Below are 14538 nucleotides of genomic sequence, written 5' to 3' on the forward strand. Positions count from 1 at the left end.
GCCTCACAGGCTTCATGAGTCTACTAGAATACAATCAACACATTTTAAGTACAGAGCATAAAATATTTTATGAATTATTCATTACTCTGTAGTGGAACTAAAGAGAATTCATGACCAAATCAAGTTTATCTAACACACAACTAGCGTAAGAAAATTATTGTCTTTGAAAAAGTAAAAGAACATGCCAGACATGCAGTTCAAGTGTGAAAGCATGGAAGCAGATATCAATCCAAGAGTTGGAAGTAAAAGCAGGAACATTCAGTCCAGTGGAACTAATATAGGCTGGAGTAGTGAGGTAAAAAGGTAGGTTGATCCATGTTTGATTTCTACAAGCCTATTAGGTACACATTAAACAGCAAGAGCAAGGAACAACCAATTCACTTATGATCTCTTCTCAGTGGGCTTGACAAGAATAGGAAACCCTCAGCGCATGATAATATTTAAAGGTGGCCTATATATCCATCTTATTAAAGTGTTGACAAGATTAAGGAAAAAAAAGAAATGCATTGTACAAAAGTAAAATGGGGACTACTTCTAATTACACCAACAATTACTGGTGGAAAACCTTTCTCCTCCTCCAACCTCAAGCAGCAAATTATGAGGAAGGCTCTTTTCTGTACCAGTCATCTAGTCACCTTCTAGTTGGGTTAGAGCTGTTAATCTAGCATGTTTATCACACATTTCCTCCAGTAATCTCAGTCAAATATATAGTTCTCCTTTCCCCCTTTCCATCCTCACAAGAGAATCCCCTGTGACACGGTAAAGGTCAGCTTTCATGGCTGTATGGATATGTTTATGTATTCATTTCAAGATAGCTCTGTTCTTTGTTGCATATGAAGACATACCCATTTCAGGTGCGTGTGAGTTAAGTGCTGTAAAGTCACTTCTGAATTATGGCGACCCTATAAATTAACCTTCTCCAAAATGTCCTGTTAACAGCCATGCTCAGGTCTTGCAAACTGAAAGCTATGACTGAGTACCACTTCAGATACTCAGCAGTAAATTCCAGTGTAGCCTTCAGTGGCTATTTGATCAAATTGCTTTTGAAATGTGAGAATTTCCACTGTAGTTTAAGAAAAGCAAAGGAAATCTCTTAGGAAGAAATCTCACACAAATAGTGTGATGTAACGTCTCTGAAGCACAACCATTATCTCTGTGGTACATTGTATAAATAGACAAAGTCAAAATGACAAAAAGAACTGGGAAAGTGTTGTGGTTAAAAGCCTTGAATCCCTACCCTTGTAACTCATAGGCTATTATTTTGAGATAACCTCAAGCACCTTAGCTCATATTCCACAGTAAAGTCTTTATCCATCTTAGTAGGAACATACCTTTTATTGTGGTAACTAAGAAACAGCTCTCATCTTCAAAGTTCTGCACCATCTAGGAAAAAAAAGATAAATATACTTTTTTTGCTAGCAAAATGCACAGCAATGTGTCACAGCATCAGATATCACATGCACAAAACTGTTGCACTGAGAACTGGGCTCATGATTCTTTCCCCCTTATTTCGACTGCTGTTCCTTCGAATGTCTCTGCTGCAGCTCTGCTCAGAGATAACAGATTTTCATGATCATGACTGCACAATAAAGGCACTGCATGTGCTATGGCTTTATATAGGTATTTTTCTTTTAAGCACACAAAAGCCTTGCATTGTCTATTTAGTGTAAAGAAACATGCCATCAGTGGCTATTACAGGCCACTGAGGAGCTCGTGACAAGTCTTCAGTCCTCAAAAGTCAAAGGGCAGGACATGATCTGCCTGTTTACTCTCAATAATAGAGAAAGTACAATTAATTTTCAAAAACGTACATAAAATCACATCTTTTATGTAAGAGTTCAAACAAACCAGTACATTTTATATTCACTCTAACACACTTGAACTTTAGGCAGCATAAAACACTGTGAAAAAATAATCTATACTTCCATATGTTAAATATCTTACAGTTCTTTGTTTGCAGATTCATTTACACAAATAATTTATTTGGCCTCAACATTTGTATCCCTAATTACATTTGTTTGCCTTTGGTGTAACAAGATAATGTTGTAAACAACCTTGGTTCTCCATTGGGGAGAAAAGAGGAGTATAAATGAAGTAAAATTAATAAAATAATTAAATGATGCACAACCTGGGCCTCAGTTGTTTCCTTTTACTCATAATCATTATCAGAAACCTCATTCAAGAACACTGAATGAAAGAAAAAAAATAAGATTTACCTGATCGCTGACAATGATATGAATGCCAGTAGGACCCTGTCTGTAAACCTGATTAATCTGATGCAAAGGAATATTGAACACCGAAGCAAGCTTTCGAGTGACTTCTGAGGCAGCCATTTCTTCCAAGTAGATTGCATGATAAACTAAAATAAAGAAATCTTTTATTCTTGCCATGTTCCTCAAACATGCTTTTCTTCCCTTTTAAAAAGTGACAGAATTTTAAGAAAGTAAAAATTTATGCAGTATTGGCTACTGGAAATTTACAATTTCCTGCATATTAGATCTATGACAGCTATGTTTTCAACTTGCATCCTAGAAGCCTACTACTTCAAATACAGAGGTCTCAGATATATTTCAGATTCAGTGACAAAGCAGTGTTTCTGCTAATCACAGTGGAGGTTCCAAAAATGTGCAAAATAAACCTGCACTTCTGTCTCATAAATAAAAATTCACAAAGGCATTTGTTAACATGAAAAGTGAAGCATACAATTATAGCTACATGATTGTTTTCTTTCAATTAGCAGCAGCAGTGCAGGTGTGGATGCAAAAGGCTGTGGACACATGGGAGGAAGGATCTGTGGAAATGATGAATGTGTGCTACCAATGTAGTTTTCTTTACTGTGGTCAGTCAGCCTCCAAAGACAGAGCAATGTCTCAAGCCTTTGTTTGATGGTACAGGTTTGATGAGAAAACCAGAGTAGGTGCAACTACAAATCGTGGCTGTGCAATACTTCTACATGGCAACAAAGAGTCAGGGTAATGCCAAGACTAGAAGAGGATTGACTGAGGTCCTTCCTCGCTTCTTAGGCTATACATTTCTCAAAGTTGATAACCACATTCCAAATGTCCATAGCTATTTGAGACATACAAAGTGAGCACCAGTACCATATCCTTCCTAGGCATCCTGTGGCTTTATTGTTCTGAACCCCCTCTCCCAACAGTTTTACATATTTGATGACACTCTAATGAGGTTTTCTTCTAGGCTCAACAGCTTCCGCTGAGTCTCTGCAGAATTTGCTTCCATGATCCTTCCTTATCTGCACAGCCTTCCTTTACACCACTGCCAGTATGCTAACATCTTCCTTTTTGAGTGCCCCAAATGGAAATCCTTTGCTGCATCCCCACATTATCTGCTCATGTTGAGAAAGTTAACCAATCTATTCTATATTCCATTTTGTTCTTGCATCTCTGATCCTATCAACAACAAATACTGTTACAGTTGCTCATTACATTTCATCTTATTGTTGGTAGCCAATCTTAATTGCATCAAAATGATTTCAATTTTCCCTGACTTTTATTAAATGTAAATCTTATTAATGACCTAAATAAAGAAGACACTCAATAGTTAAGGGATGAATCCAGTGCAGTTCTATTACTCCTTTGCAGATTTGCCCAGGACGTTTGGTGTATCCAACAGTAGTATAGCAATAGCAAGATCAGGATGGGTGGGAACACTTTTCACCAATCACCTGGCCAAACAGAACCCCCTCCCCCACCGAACTGTTCCTCCAAGTCCCTTGAACCCTAGGAGCAATGTTCCAGAGGATGCAGAGGGAAACAAATCTTTCATTCTGCACATTTCACTGGTTACAACTCACCAAATGTCAACCTTTTCTTATACATTTCTTTATATTTCTTATCAGTTTCTTCAAATGTTTTATCACATCTATTTAACTGCGCTTTAGGAAACAACTAGAAAGTCTATGCAGGGTTCTACCAAAATTTTTAGTTTTCTGTACATGCTTTTAATTTACACGATTTATTATCCTTCTGCATGGAGAACTCTGACAACAACCCCCTCTTTTAGTCTTCTACAATTTTACTGCAATATACAGACTTGGATCCTGCAGTTGATTTCCATCAGTTACTTCCCCTCGCAATGGAGCCCAGAATAGCCCCTGAAATGCTGTTTCTGAAGAAAGGAGACATCACCAACACAATGGGGGAAATCAGAATGTGAGAGAGAGTGTGTGTGTGGGGAGGAGGCAGAGACTTTAGTGACAGAAGATTTTGAAAGCTATTTTCAGGCTTACCGTATATTGCACCATTCCTGCTCTCCACACTGCCTGAGTCTTGCTGCCTTTCCAGTTGTACGCTCCTTGATTGCTCCTGGCATACATAGATTGTTAGACGTGGCCTAACAGACCTGGAATATAAAGGCAATAAATAAATATCCCTGTACAGAGTATAGTGGATTTATTTCCATCTGTTATCTTATTTTTAACACTATACTACTTTGCATACTACTAAAAATCTGATGCAAACTATCACAGATTGTTTAGTCTAATGATTTATCTCAGAACCACTGAGATTCTCAGATGCTGGTGAATTAATCTTGAAATTTAAAATAAAGCAATTAAGATACTGGTATATGGTGCAATTTTGTAATAACTACTGGTAACAGCAAGTTAACATCATGTACTATGCCAGTTTAATTCATAGTTAGAAATCTGCAATTGTTAATATTTAGTAGCCATGACCTCAAGAACTTTAGGTTGGTTATAGCTCACCTAAATGAGAAGATTTGTCTCTTGGCAACAAACCCATCCGTCTTCAAGAAATCAGTACTGCCCAACTGCATTGCTACCAGTCTTACAGTCTACCTTTGAGCTCATCAGTGCCTGCATCATATCTGTGGCCTGCCCTGAAGGTGTACAACAAAACATTCTTCTTTTGAGCACAGTACTTACAACTCCGGCATGAGCTCACACAGGCATATGCCAACTGAAAATCTAAATTAATTATCTCCCAAATCCCTCTAATCTATGCCAGACTCTTACACAAATGAAACAAATACAGCTGATCCCAGGATACTATTTACCTTGATTTAAGTGCATTGTATAGCCGAATTCCATCAGCTGGACCACAGATCTGTACTAGGTCTTCTCTTGTCAGCTTCAATAAATCAGCACCTACAAAAGCATACAGAATAGCAGTTCCTACTAGCTGCTGAAAACAGAAGCTGTCATAGTTTGCTCTTTAGGCAATATAATGGGAATGGCTTTAAAAATTCTAAGCAGACATGTGGCCTTCTTGCCATTTTACAATCTGACCACATTCTGTATCACGTTTCAAAAAACATTAAATGGATGGTTATTACTTAAGCTTTTCACTCTCTTAAACAACATGGCAGATTCCTTCCTGACTCATTTTGTATCATAAAAGCTTGTAATTCCAGTGTTGGCTAGAATGCTTTCCAGAGGACATGTCAGCATCCCTAGGGCATTTAGCTAAAAGAAAATACTTGCTCAACCACCTCCTACTATTTGGTAAAACTGCTAGTTTCAGGGCATCAGCTGAAAAAGATTTTCTAACTCAAATGTTGCATGTCTAGTGTTTGCAGCCTGTCAGTTCACACATAGCTGCCAAACAAATTCACTTCATCTAAATGCATATGAAATTACACTACTAATCTGGTCAGTATGCTGTCTCCCTTTACTAGCAGCCATGCTCCAGGGTCCAAAGTATGGAGTCTTTCACAACACCTACTACCGGATCCTTCAACTGTAAAAGCAGCTGGGACCTGGGACCATCACCATGCCAAGCAGATGTTCTAGCACAGCTGCACTTTAGATGGGGACATGTTTCAGTAGTGCTTTCCATGCGGACAGTCTCAGACTGAATCCCCAGTATCCAGGTCTGAGCATATTTTCAGCCAAAAGTAGTGTGCTGTATTTACAATTTTTTTTTTCAAATACAGTATTCTGCCAATAATTCTATAAGACAAAAGATACATTCTACTAAGTTGTGCTTCCAAAGATTTCCATAAGAAAATGACTAACTGAACTATTTCTTTTTAAAGTTTATAGGCAGAGATTAATTTTAGTTTCCTTTGGCCTTTTCCTCCTGTTTTAGCATTCAACCCATTCTGCACTTCAAACCGTAGTTCCTGTTTTTACTGCTTTTCTTTTTTCATTCCTGTATCAGAAGAGCTCCGACCTAAAGCAAGCCTAAAGCTGCTTTCTCTTCTCCCCTCTATTCAGAGTAGAAGAAAAACTGCAAAAAGCTATGTTGAGATTTGGACCATGCCTATCCAGGATGGGAAAGAAATGTGCAGATGCTGTGAGAGGAGGATGCAGAAGCTACATGTCAAGTCACAAGAGCCATACTACACATTTCAACATCTCAAGCAGCACTCATTTTCACTCCAAAAGCAATGTACAGCTCTGCCTGTTTGGGGCTTGCCTGATCAGGGCACGAAGGAAGAGGGATCAAAGACCTATTCCTGACGCTCAGTAGGGAAGAATTCAGACTGAAGGCCTTTCCTGGTAAGCATGCTAATAATGAAGATGCAAGGTAAACAGAATCCTAAGTATAAAGACAGAACTAAAAGTGATTGGCTCACTTTGGAATTTACACTTTATAAAAAATCATTAAAGATTAAGGGACAACTGTGAGGTGGATGAGTCTGGGGATAACATCAACCATTTAGGATGATTAAAACCCAACCAGAACCCCCCCCAAATTTCTCCAAACTGAGTGACTGGACAACAAAACAGCAAAGATGGTGTGATGGAAGATTAAAGAGAGGCACTTGGACACAAAAAGTTCTACTTTCATGTACGCACTATGGAAAAAGTTTGGGTTCTGGTGACTAGCTCAATGAAAATTCAGTACACTGTAATAGTGATAAAGGCAAATTCCATGCTAGGAATTATTAAGAAAGGGAACAAATGTGGCCAGTATCATAAAACCTTTATATAAATCTATAGTACTGATGGATTTGGAATACTATTTATTGTGTTGACTGCCCTATTCTAAAAAGCAATTGGAACAAGTGCAGAAAAGAGCAAAACAACTGAGATTGGAGCACCTCCAAGGAAATGTTTGGTGCACTTTAAAAAGAGATTAAGGGGTGCTGAGGTTTATAAAATTGTACATATCGTGAAGAAAGCGAAATGTCCCTGTGCTAATTTTACACTTTTGAATCACCTTATTTTTAATTTTACAATTCAGAAGAATTTATCCATTCATTGCTAGTAGATTCAGAGCATAATATTTCATATAATTGTTGCAGAATTTTTTCTGCCATGTAGAATTTATGGAAATTCTTGTGATAAAATATGATGATGGCCACCACCATCAGCTTTAAAAACACTGAGAACAGGAATGCCTTCCTTGCCTATTTGCTGCTTCTCAGAGACATCTGGTTGGCCCCTGTAGGAAACAGGATGCTGGATTTTGTCTGATCCGCAGGCTTTCTTATGACTACTTTCTAGGAGAGATGCTATTCAATTGTCTACAAAAATGGAAACTGTACAAAAAGGACATCTTAGCATTTAAATAAGATTAAGGCACCAAGTGGCCTGACAGACCTATGTATTTCAAACATACTTGCAAACCAAGAATTTGTGCACTTTATGATACAGTAGAAACTTGCATAAGATTATGAAATATTTAATACACAAAAACTTTTTCAAATACCTGAGAAATTTGAGAACAGCCTTGTGTAAGAAGAAAACCTATGTTTCAGCAACCACTGTTGGGTTTCCTGGATTGTGGCTGAAGGATGAAGTTGCTGGGAAGAAAAAAAAACAAGCCTATTTACCTCTGCTTTTTAAAAGACAATGTACATTTTTACAGGACAGTGCGAATGAATAATAATAGCTAAGTATTTTAGTGAGAATTCGGCACTCACCTCTCCAGACACTTGTGGAATTCCATCTCCTTGGTGATTTGGAGATGATGAATTACTAAACATAGAAGACAAGATCAAAAATGATTTCATTCTGTTTTTAAATTTTATTTATGTTATTTGTTAGCCTTTCTCATTGAGACTCAAGATACATTACACAGTGCAAGTCATAAACAGTCAACAAGATGGAGAGCCAATACACAAAGGCTTGGATTGCAAAATTTGAAAATGGAGCTGTAGCACATCTTTAGCACTAATACAGCAAGTTAAACAATGCAAAAATTACATAGTAGCATCACATGTACAACTGGCAATATGTACTGCACATGTTCACAGTTCCTATACCTTTATCAAAGTATCTTTGAGACACTTTATTACAATACAGCCCCTAAATATTTACATGAAAGGGGGTTACAAGAGAGTCTGCACTTGTACAGGCAGTTGTTGATTTGCCTATTTGCAGGGTGACACCTGCAGAAGAACCTGCTTCGATGAGTAAAGCTGCTGTGCCATAGCATACTGGATGGCAGTCCCATAGATATGAGAGGCCAAGGCTTTGAAGGGTTTTGCATCTGACAGGGTTTTACTCTGAATTAAGCCTGGTAACTGATGGGCAGCTAATGGAGTGACTGTAGAATGTGAGTAATACACATGTTCCACCTAGCTCCTGATAATAACCAAGTTATGGGATTTGTACCAACTGCAGTCTGAGTTGACTTCAATGGCAGGCTTACGAAGACTGCATTACTGTAGTTTAGTCTCAATGCTACTGTGAGTGTGGATCTAGGTGGCCAGATCAGCCATGTCAAGGCAGGGGGCTACCTTGGGCACAAGTGAGTTGGAAGAAAGTACTTTTTAAAGCTGCACCAATATAATACCATGAGTCAACCGAACCATCAAAACAGAAAGCATAATGTCCTTCAAGATCTCTGCCTTTCCAACTAGCATCACTTCCATCTTGTCTGGATTCAATTTTAGTTTCTTTTCAGCCACTTAACCCAGCAGTCAAGGTATTGGCTCAAGTCCTCTACAGCAGAAGTCCTTCCCCAACCTTTTTGACCCTCAGGCACCTTTGAATTCTGACTCAATATGGAGGGCGCAAAATGGCTGCCCCCCCCCAACCCCCCTCCCAAAAAACAGGAGATGGACCCAGCCGCAAAATAATTTACTAATAATTTAATAATCTACCTTCAGTCATACAGTGAAGATGCTTGCACTGTGGTGGCAGCTGTTGCCAAAGCAACATTTAAAAAAATCTGCACAGCCAATCAAATATCCAGAGGCCAACCAGAAGCCTTGCTGAGCAAAAAGCCTGGTTTTGCCCATTTTCTAAAAACACTTGGCAGGCTCCAGAAAAGGTATTGGTGGGTACCACAGCACCCATGGGCACATACTGCGGAACCCTACTCTACCACATCACCAGAGGATTTGAATAAAGAGGTACAGAACTGGGTGTTATCAGCATATGGATGACATCCAATTCCAAAGCTACAAATTATTTCTTCTTACAGCTTTTATCGTAGAGGTTAGATAATTTGGGGGATAAGACTGCCATGTGGAAATCCACAAGACAGCTCCCACACTAAAGACAGCTGGCAAGACTGTGCCATGTGGAACTCCACAAGACAGCTCCCACACCAAAGACAGCTGGCAACCAAAGCTTTACCAATCTAGAGGAGCACATCTTAACGTCCCATTTCCACTGCAAACCCTACACAACAGTTTGAATGTTGGGAACCTCAGAAAGTAATGTTTAGGTTTAGCCAGTTTGCCGTTAGGGAACAATCTCCAGTCCATTTGTGCCATTAAGTGCAACATCAGCATCTCTTGTACCAAGTTCACAGACAAGCTTAGGTAGTAGTTTGGAAGCAAAGTAATTGTGAATAAACCAGTGCTCAGGATTCCTCATGTTTCTCTAGTCTGGAAGTTCCAAGAGTGTAGGCACTGAATACTGACCAAAAAGAAAAAAGAACTTGTACACATCTGCTAGAAATACTCTGATTTCTGGCATATATTCACACAACATTATTTCTTCTTGTTTAATTTTCCCTTTACTTACTTTCAATACATTATTTTACATCATCTAATTTCAAGTGTTAGAGTTAAGAAGGGCTAGTTACTCACATTCTATAGAAGCGGTATTCCTATTCTAACTCTTCTTAAGAACTGGAGTGTGGACTGCTGTGCAGTAAGTCTGGGTGGTAGAGGCCTAGAGGAATTAATTGGAGCATCAATCCACTGGGGACAGAGAGAATCTGATGCTCTGAATAGGCCTAGTTGTAAACTGTCTTAGGTCAGTTTGGGGAACAAGACTCAAGAGCAGCAAAACAAGCAAGCATAATCTACTTCTCTTTATCCCAGAAGCAATATCCTTAGTTACTGGAATGCACCCAGTTCTGAAAGTGAAATCAAAAGCTGAAAGGGAAGATTTTACAGTGCTGCTTACATAATGTTAAGCAGTAGCTTAACAGTAGCATTGAGAATTTTCCACCAGGGAAAGAGACACTGATTTTTACTGTATTCAAGTCAACAAACATACCTGTCTGGGACATTGTAAGTAGTACATGTAGTAGAGGAAAAAGTCGGAGTTGGGGTAGGGCTACTGTTCACAAATGCAGTAGGTGTATCAGGCCATGGTGAACACTAGAGAGAAACATTACACAGAAGATTTACCTATACTGTCTGGTATAATGCTCCAAGAATACAACTTTAATTTAAAAAAAACCCTACAACTTCTAGCCCTTGCTTATTCTTTTCTATGCATGCATATAACAGTGTGCTATATTATAGTTTTATGAGCACTGGGATTTATTTTATTTTTTTGCCCTGTGATGAAAACGAACTCAGGAACACAATCAAACCAATATTTCTAAAGCACAGACTCTGACTTTGGTAACCAACTACAGAAAAATCAATGGTATTACTCTTATTGCAGAAATGTTGCTTGTGAAAGTCGACTTGTTTTGTAGGCAACTGCCCTGAAACTACTTGAAAATGAGCCAAAGATCTTGGTACTCTTATAAAATATAATTCTGAGTTCCTCAAGGAAAGTCATGTTCACAGAAAATTATTCAAAAGTTTCAAGTTTATAATATACATTTAGAATTAATGATTAAGATTGGACTTAACAGAATGGTTCAATACATGCTCACTGCCGGAAATTTTTGAGCTTGCGCAAAATGTGGAACTTAGATTCAAATCTGTGTCAAGGGGGGTGGGAGAGAAATGGCAGCATCAAGCCAAGGGAAACTATTTTCATGTCCCTTACTACTGCAAAATTTGAAGGAAACAGGTGCAACTGCTATGGGCATGGTGCCTATAGCCTACTATAAGATCTGGACCATCAGCTTGCTGAGTCTATAATTTAATGTTTTATCAGTTTATTGTACTTTCTACCATTTGCAAGGGGCTCTGAAACCAAGGCTGGCTCAGTGTGGGATATAAAAGCATACAGTAAATACAGAAGTTCTCAAAAGTCTGAATTCAGGATGCATTGTTTCACAACTCCTATGTATTCTGTTAAAAATTCCAGGCACCAAGAAAAAAAGTGGATATATGATAAAGTCTCCAGTACATTCCATCAACAGAATTAAATTATGAATTATTTGAAATGGCATATTACCAACTTGTATTACAAATCATCTGATCAGGAACAGGGAATAGAAAGCATAATAATTAAGGGATTTTTTTTGAATTCTCAAGGATATCTCCAGCACACTTTTACAAGCAGTCATGACTAGACACACCTGAAGACTAAAAATGCCTTAAAATCACTGAGTTTCCTACTCCCTGTTCCTAATTCCCAGGATATGTTCTGGAGGCATATGAGTAAACTTAAGCAGTATAGGTCTGGTTAGTGCTTGGATGCCCCAGCTCTCCAGTAACTTTGTCACTGAAATACTGAGAAACTGGAGGAAAGGAAAACAAAGATACAACCAAGCCACATGTATCACTGAAATAAAGTATCTGAATGGTTTCTTTTATAATTTTTATATGAAATATTAAGAACATTCAAGGGTGGAATTCTAGCAGAAGCTACTTTGCATATTAGGCCCCACCCCCCGATGTAGCTTACAAAAAAGATCCCTGTAAGCTCTTGGAGCATTGGCTACATCAGGAGTGTGTGGTCTAATATGCAAAAGAGATCCTACTAGAATTCCACCCGAGAACATTTCTTTTGTATGATTTTTATTACAACAACAAACTTAAGTCAAAATTATATACAAAGTTAAAAAGGTAAAGGTAGACGTCATATCAGTTTTCACGGCAGACTTTTTATGGGATGGTTTGCGCCATTGCCTTCCCCAGTCAAGCTGGGTGCTCATTTTACCTTGGAAGGATGGAAGGCTGAGTTAACCTTGAACTGGCTACCTGAACCCAGCTTCTGCTGGGATTGAACTCAGGTCATGAGCAGAGAGCTCAGACTGCAGTACTGCAGTTTTACCACTCTGCGCCATGGGGCTCCTACTACACAAAGTTACTACGAGGTTATTCATGTTTTATTATATAATTGATAGGATGAAATGAAAATATATTATGAGAAAATAGAGCAAGTTGAGTAGGTTATTACTGTGGTTTCCTAATTTACCATGTTGTACATATTTTCTCTCTCTTTTAATCTGGAATTGTCCTTAATATCCACACAAAATTGCCCTCTGTATTGTGTACTTATAGTTTTATTTTCCCTTTCTTTCCCCCTATTCCCTTTCTTTATTCTGCATCCCCTGAAAAAATTCTAAAATAAAATGTATACAACTGAAAGAAACCTATTGCTTTGTTGTTTTCATCAAGCCTAATGGGTAGTTCCCTCAAGTCTGTAATAGTTCCCTCATAATTGGCCAAGTAAATTCCTGGTGGCACACTGCCCTCACTGAGGACTAGAAGACTATGGCATCACAAAAGCCTCAATTATAACAATAAAACTATGAAGGCTGTGACATTTAAGTCCAGAGTTTCTTGGTCTAGAGTCACCACAGAGCTATTTAAGAAAGTTGGCTTTAATGTGAGGGAAAGCATGTCAGAACGGTCATGGAGCAGATCAGGATCAGATGTCTTTGGAAGCTCACAAGCAGGACATGAATATTACGTGATGGTCATCCACTAACACCTGGTACTCAGAAAGACACACACTCAAATCTACACAAATAGTCCACTGAGCTGGAGAAAACAGTACATATGAAGCTGCCTTATACTGAATCAGACCCTCGGTCCATCAAAGTCAGTATTCTCAGACTGGCAGTGGCTCTCCAGAGTCTCAAGCTGAGGTTTTTCACACCTCTTTGCCTGGACCCTTTTTTTGGAGATGCTGGGGATTGAACCTGGGACCTTCTGCTTCCCAAGCAGATGCTCTACCACTGAGCCACCGTCCCTCCCCAGTAATGGGAATAAGACTGATTACTGACAGTACTATCTCACACACATGAAGCTTGATGCCATTCACAGCAGGTTCTCTTTTAGAAATGCATTAGGGCAGGGTTTCCCAAACTTTTTCCCATCGTGGCCTGGTTGTTTTTACACTTCTCCTTCATGGCCCACTAAAATTCAGGGGTGGAGCCAGGAGACAGGAAATATGTCATGTCCTGTGGTGTCACTTCCAGGTCAAGGGCCAACACAGAGACACTGGGGGATGGAAAGAAGGAAAATGGAGCTCAGGCTTGCAGCCTGTATCAGTCTTCAAGCCTAGCTTTTATCTGCAGAACACAGAGATGTTGGGGGATGAAAGGAAGGAAAACGAAGCTCAGGCTTCAAGCCTAGCTTTTCTCTGCACAACAGAGAGACGGGAAAGAAAGAAAGGAAGCAGAGCAGAGCTCATGCTTTGCTGGGGGCGGGGCTAGCTTTGGCTTATCTTGTGACCAGGTAGAGGCTTCCGTGGCCCAGTACCAGGTCGCGACCCTGCAAATGGGAAACGCTGCATTAGCGTGTTATGACTACACCACCTACTCACAGAGCTTAATAAAAATGATAGCACTCAACTACACACTGGCTGGTAGAAGTGACTGTAGTTGCTCTTATTTGCAAGAAGCTCAATTTTGAAGGTAGGTTAATTCTTGGCTTCCCTCTACACTATTTCCTACAAAGCAAATATGCATCCCAGAAGCAATATATCCACTCCACACTACAGCTGCTCCAAAAATCTGTAAAAGCATATATTGTCTGTCTCTATACATGAGTACTGAGGTCTTTCATCAATTGTCTTACATTGCACTAGCTGTCTTCTGGTTCTGAAATGGCATTACTTTTTACCTTAGACACTTGTTGAAGTGTTTTCTCAGGATACTGGTGATTAACTAATATGTTGGGGGAAACTAAATAGTCTGAGTCAATAATCTTCTAGAAGAGCAATTACCGTATTTTTAAAAGAAAAAAAATGAACAAAAATTTTCTATTATGTTTGGTCACTAATATTGGGGGTTTTTTTGCATAGGTAAAGCTTCTCTTTTCTTCTTGTGTTCCATATACTGCACTAGCATGTAGCTTATACTTCCTGTCTTTTTAAACTGAGCAGACTTTCTAAAGTGTTATACTTGGGGGATGTGTGTGTGTTTTTGTGTGTTTGCCTGTAGCTGACTAGAGCAAATTTTGCATATTGCACATTACTTCCCATGTCAAGACAGTGTGCAATTGCAATAAAAAAGGCCAATGCCATGCTGGGAATTATTAGGAAGGGAATTGAAAACAAATCAGCCA

At 39.0% G+C, this 14538-nt stretch overlaps 1 protein-coding gene across 3 annotated transcripts in view; it reads right to left on the reverse strand.

The window, feature by feature from the left end:
• Positions 1 to 14538, reverse strand: part of UBP1 (upstream binding protein 1) — a 28898-nt gene that overhangs the window by 2631 nt on the left and 11729 nt on the right. For 2 of the 3 annotated variants that reach the window (XM_060247536.1, XM_060247537.1), the window contains 7 exons: positions 10391 to 10494; positions 7855 to 7909; positions 7641 to 7734; positions 5038 to 5128; positions 4250 to 4362; positions 2217 to 2359; positions 1332 to 1383 (listed from right to left, as the gene is read on the reverse strand). In XM_060247536.1, the coding sequence (XP_060103519.1) occupies positions 1332 to 1383; positions 2217 to 2359; positions 4250 to 4362; positions 5038 to 5128; positions 7641 to 7734; positions 7855 to 7909; positions 10391 to 10494 (652 nt within the window). Of the gene's footprint in view, positions 1 to 1331; positions 1384 to 2216; positions 2360 to 4249; positions 4363 to 4726; positions 4861 to 5037; positions 5129 to 7640; positions 7735 to 7854; positions 7910 to 10390; positions 10495 to 14538 lie in introns of those variants that run through there. The other variant, XR_009555856.1, reaches the window with a different exon arrangement.

The sequence above is a fragment of the Heteronotia binoei genome, chromosome 10 (assembly GCF_032191835.1).
Source record: "Heteronotia binoei isolate CCM8104 ecotype False Entrance Well chromosome 10, APGP_CSIRO_Hbin_v1, whole genome shotgun sequence".
NCBI lineage: Eukaryota > Metazoa > Chordata > Lepidosauria > Squamata > Gekkonidae > Heteronotia > Heteronotia binoei.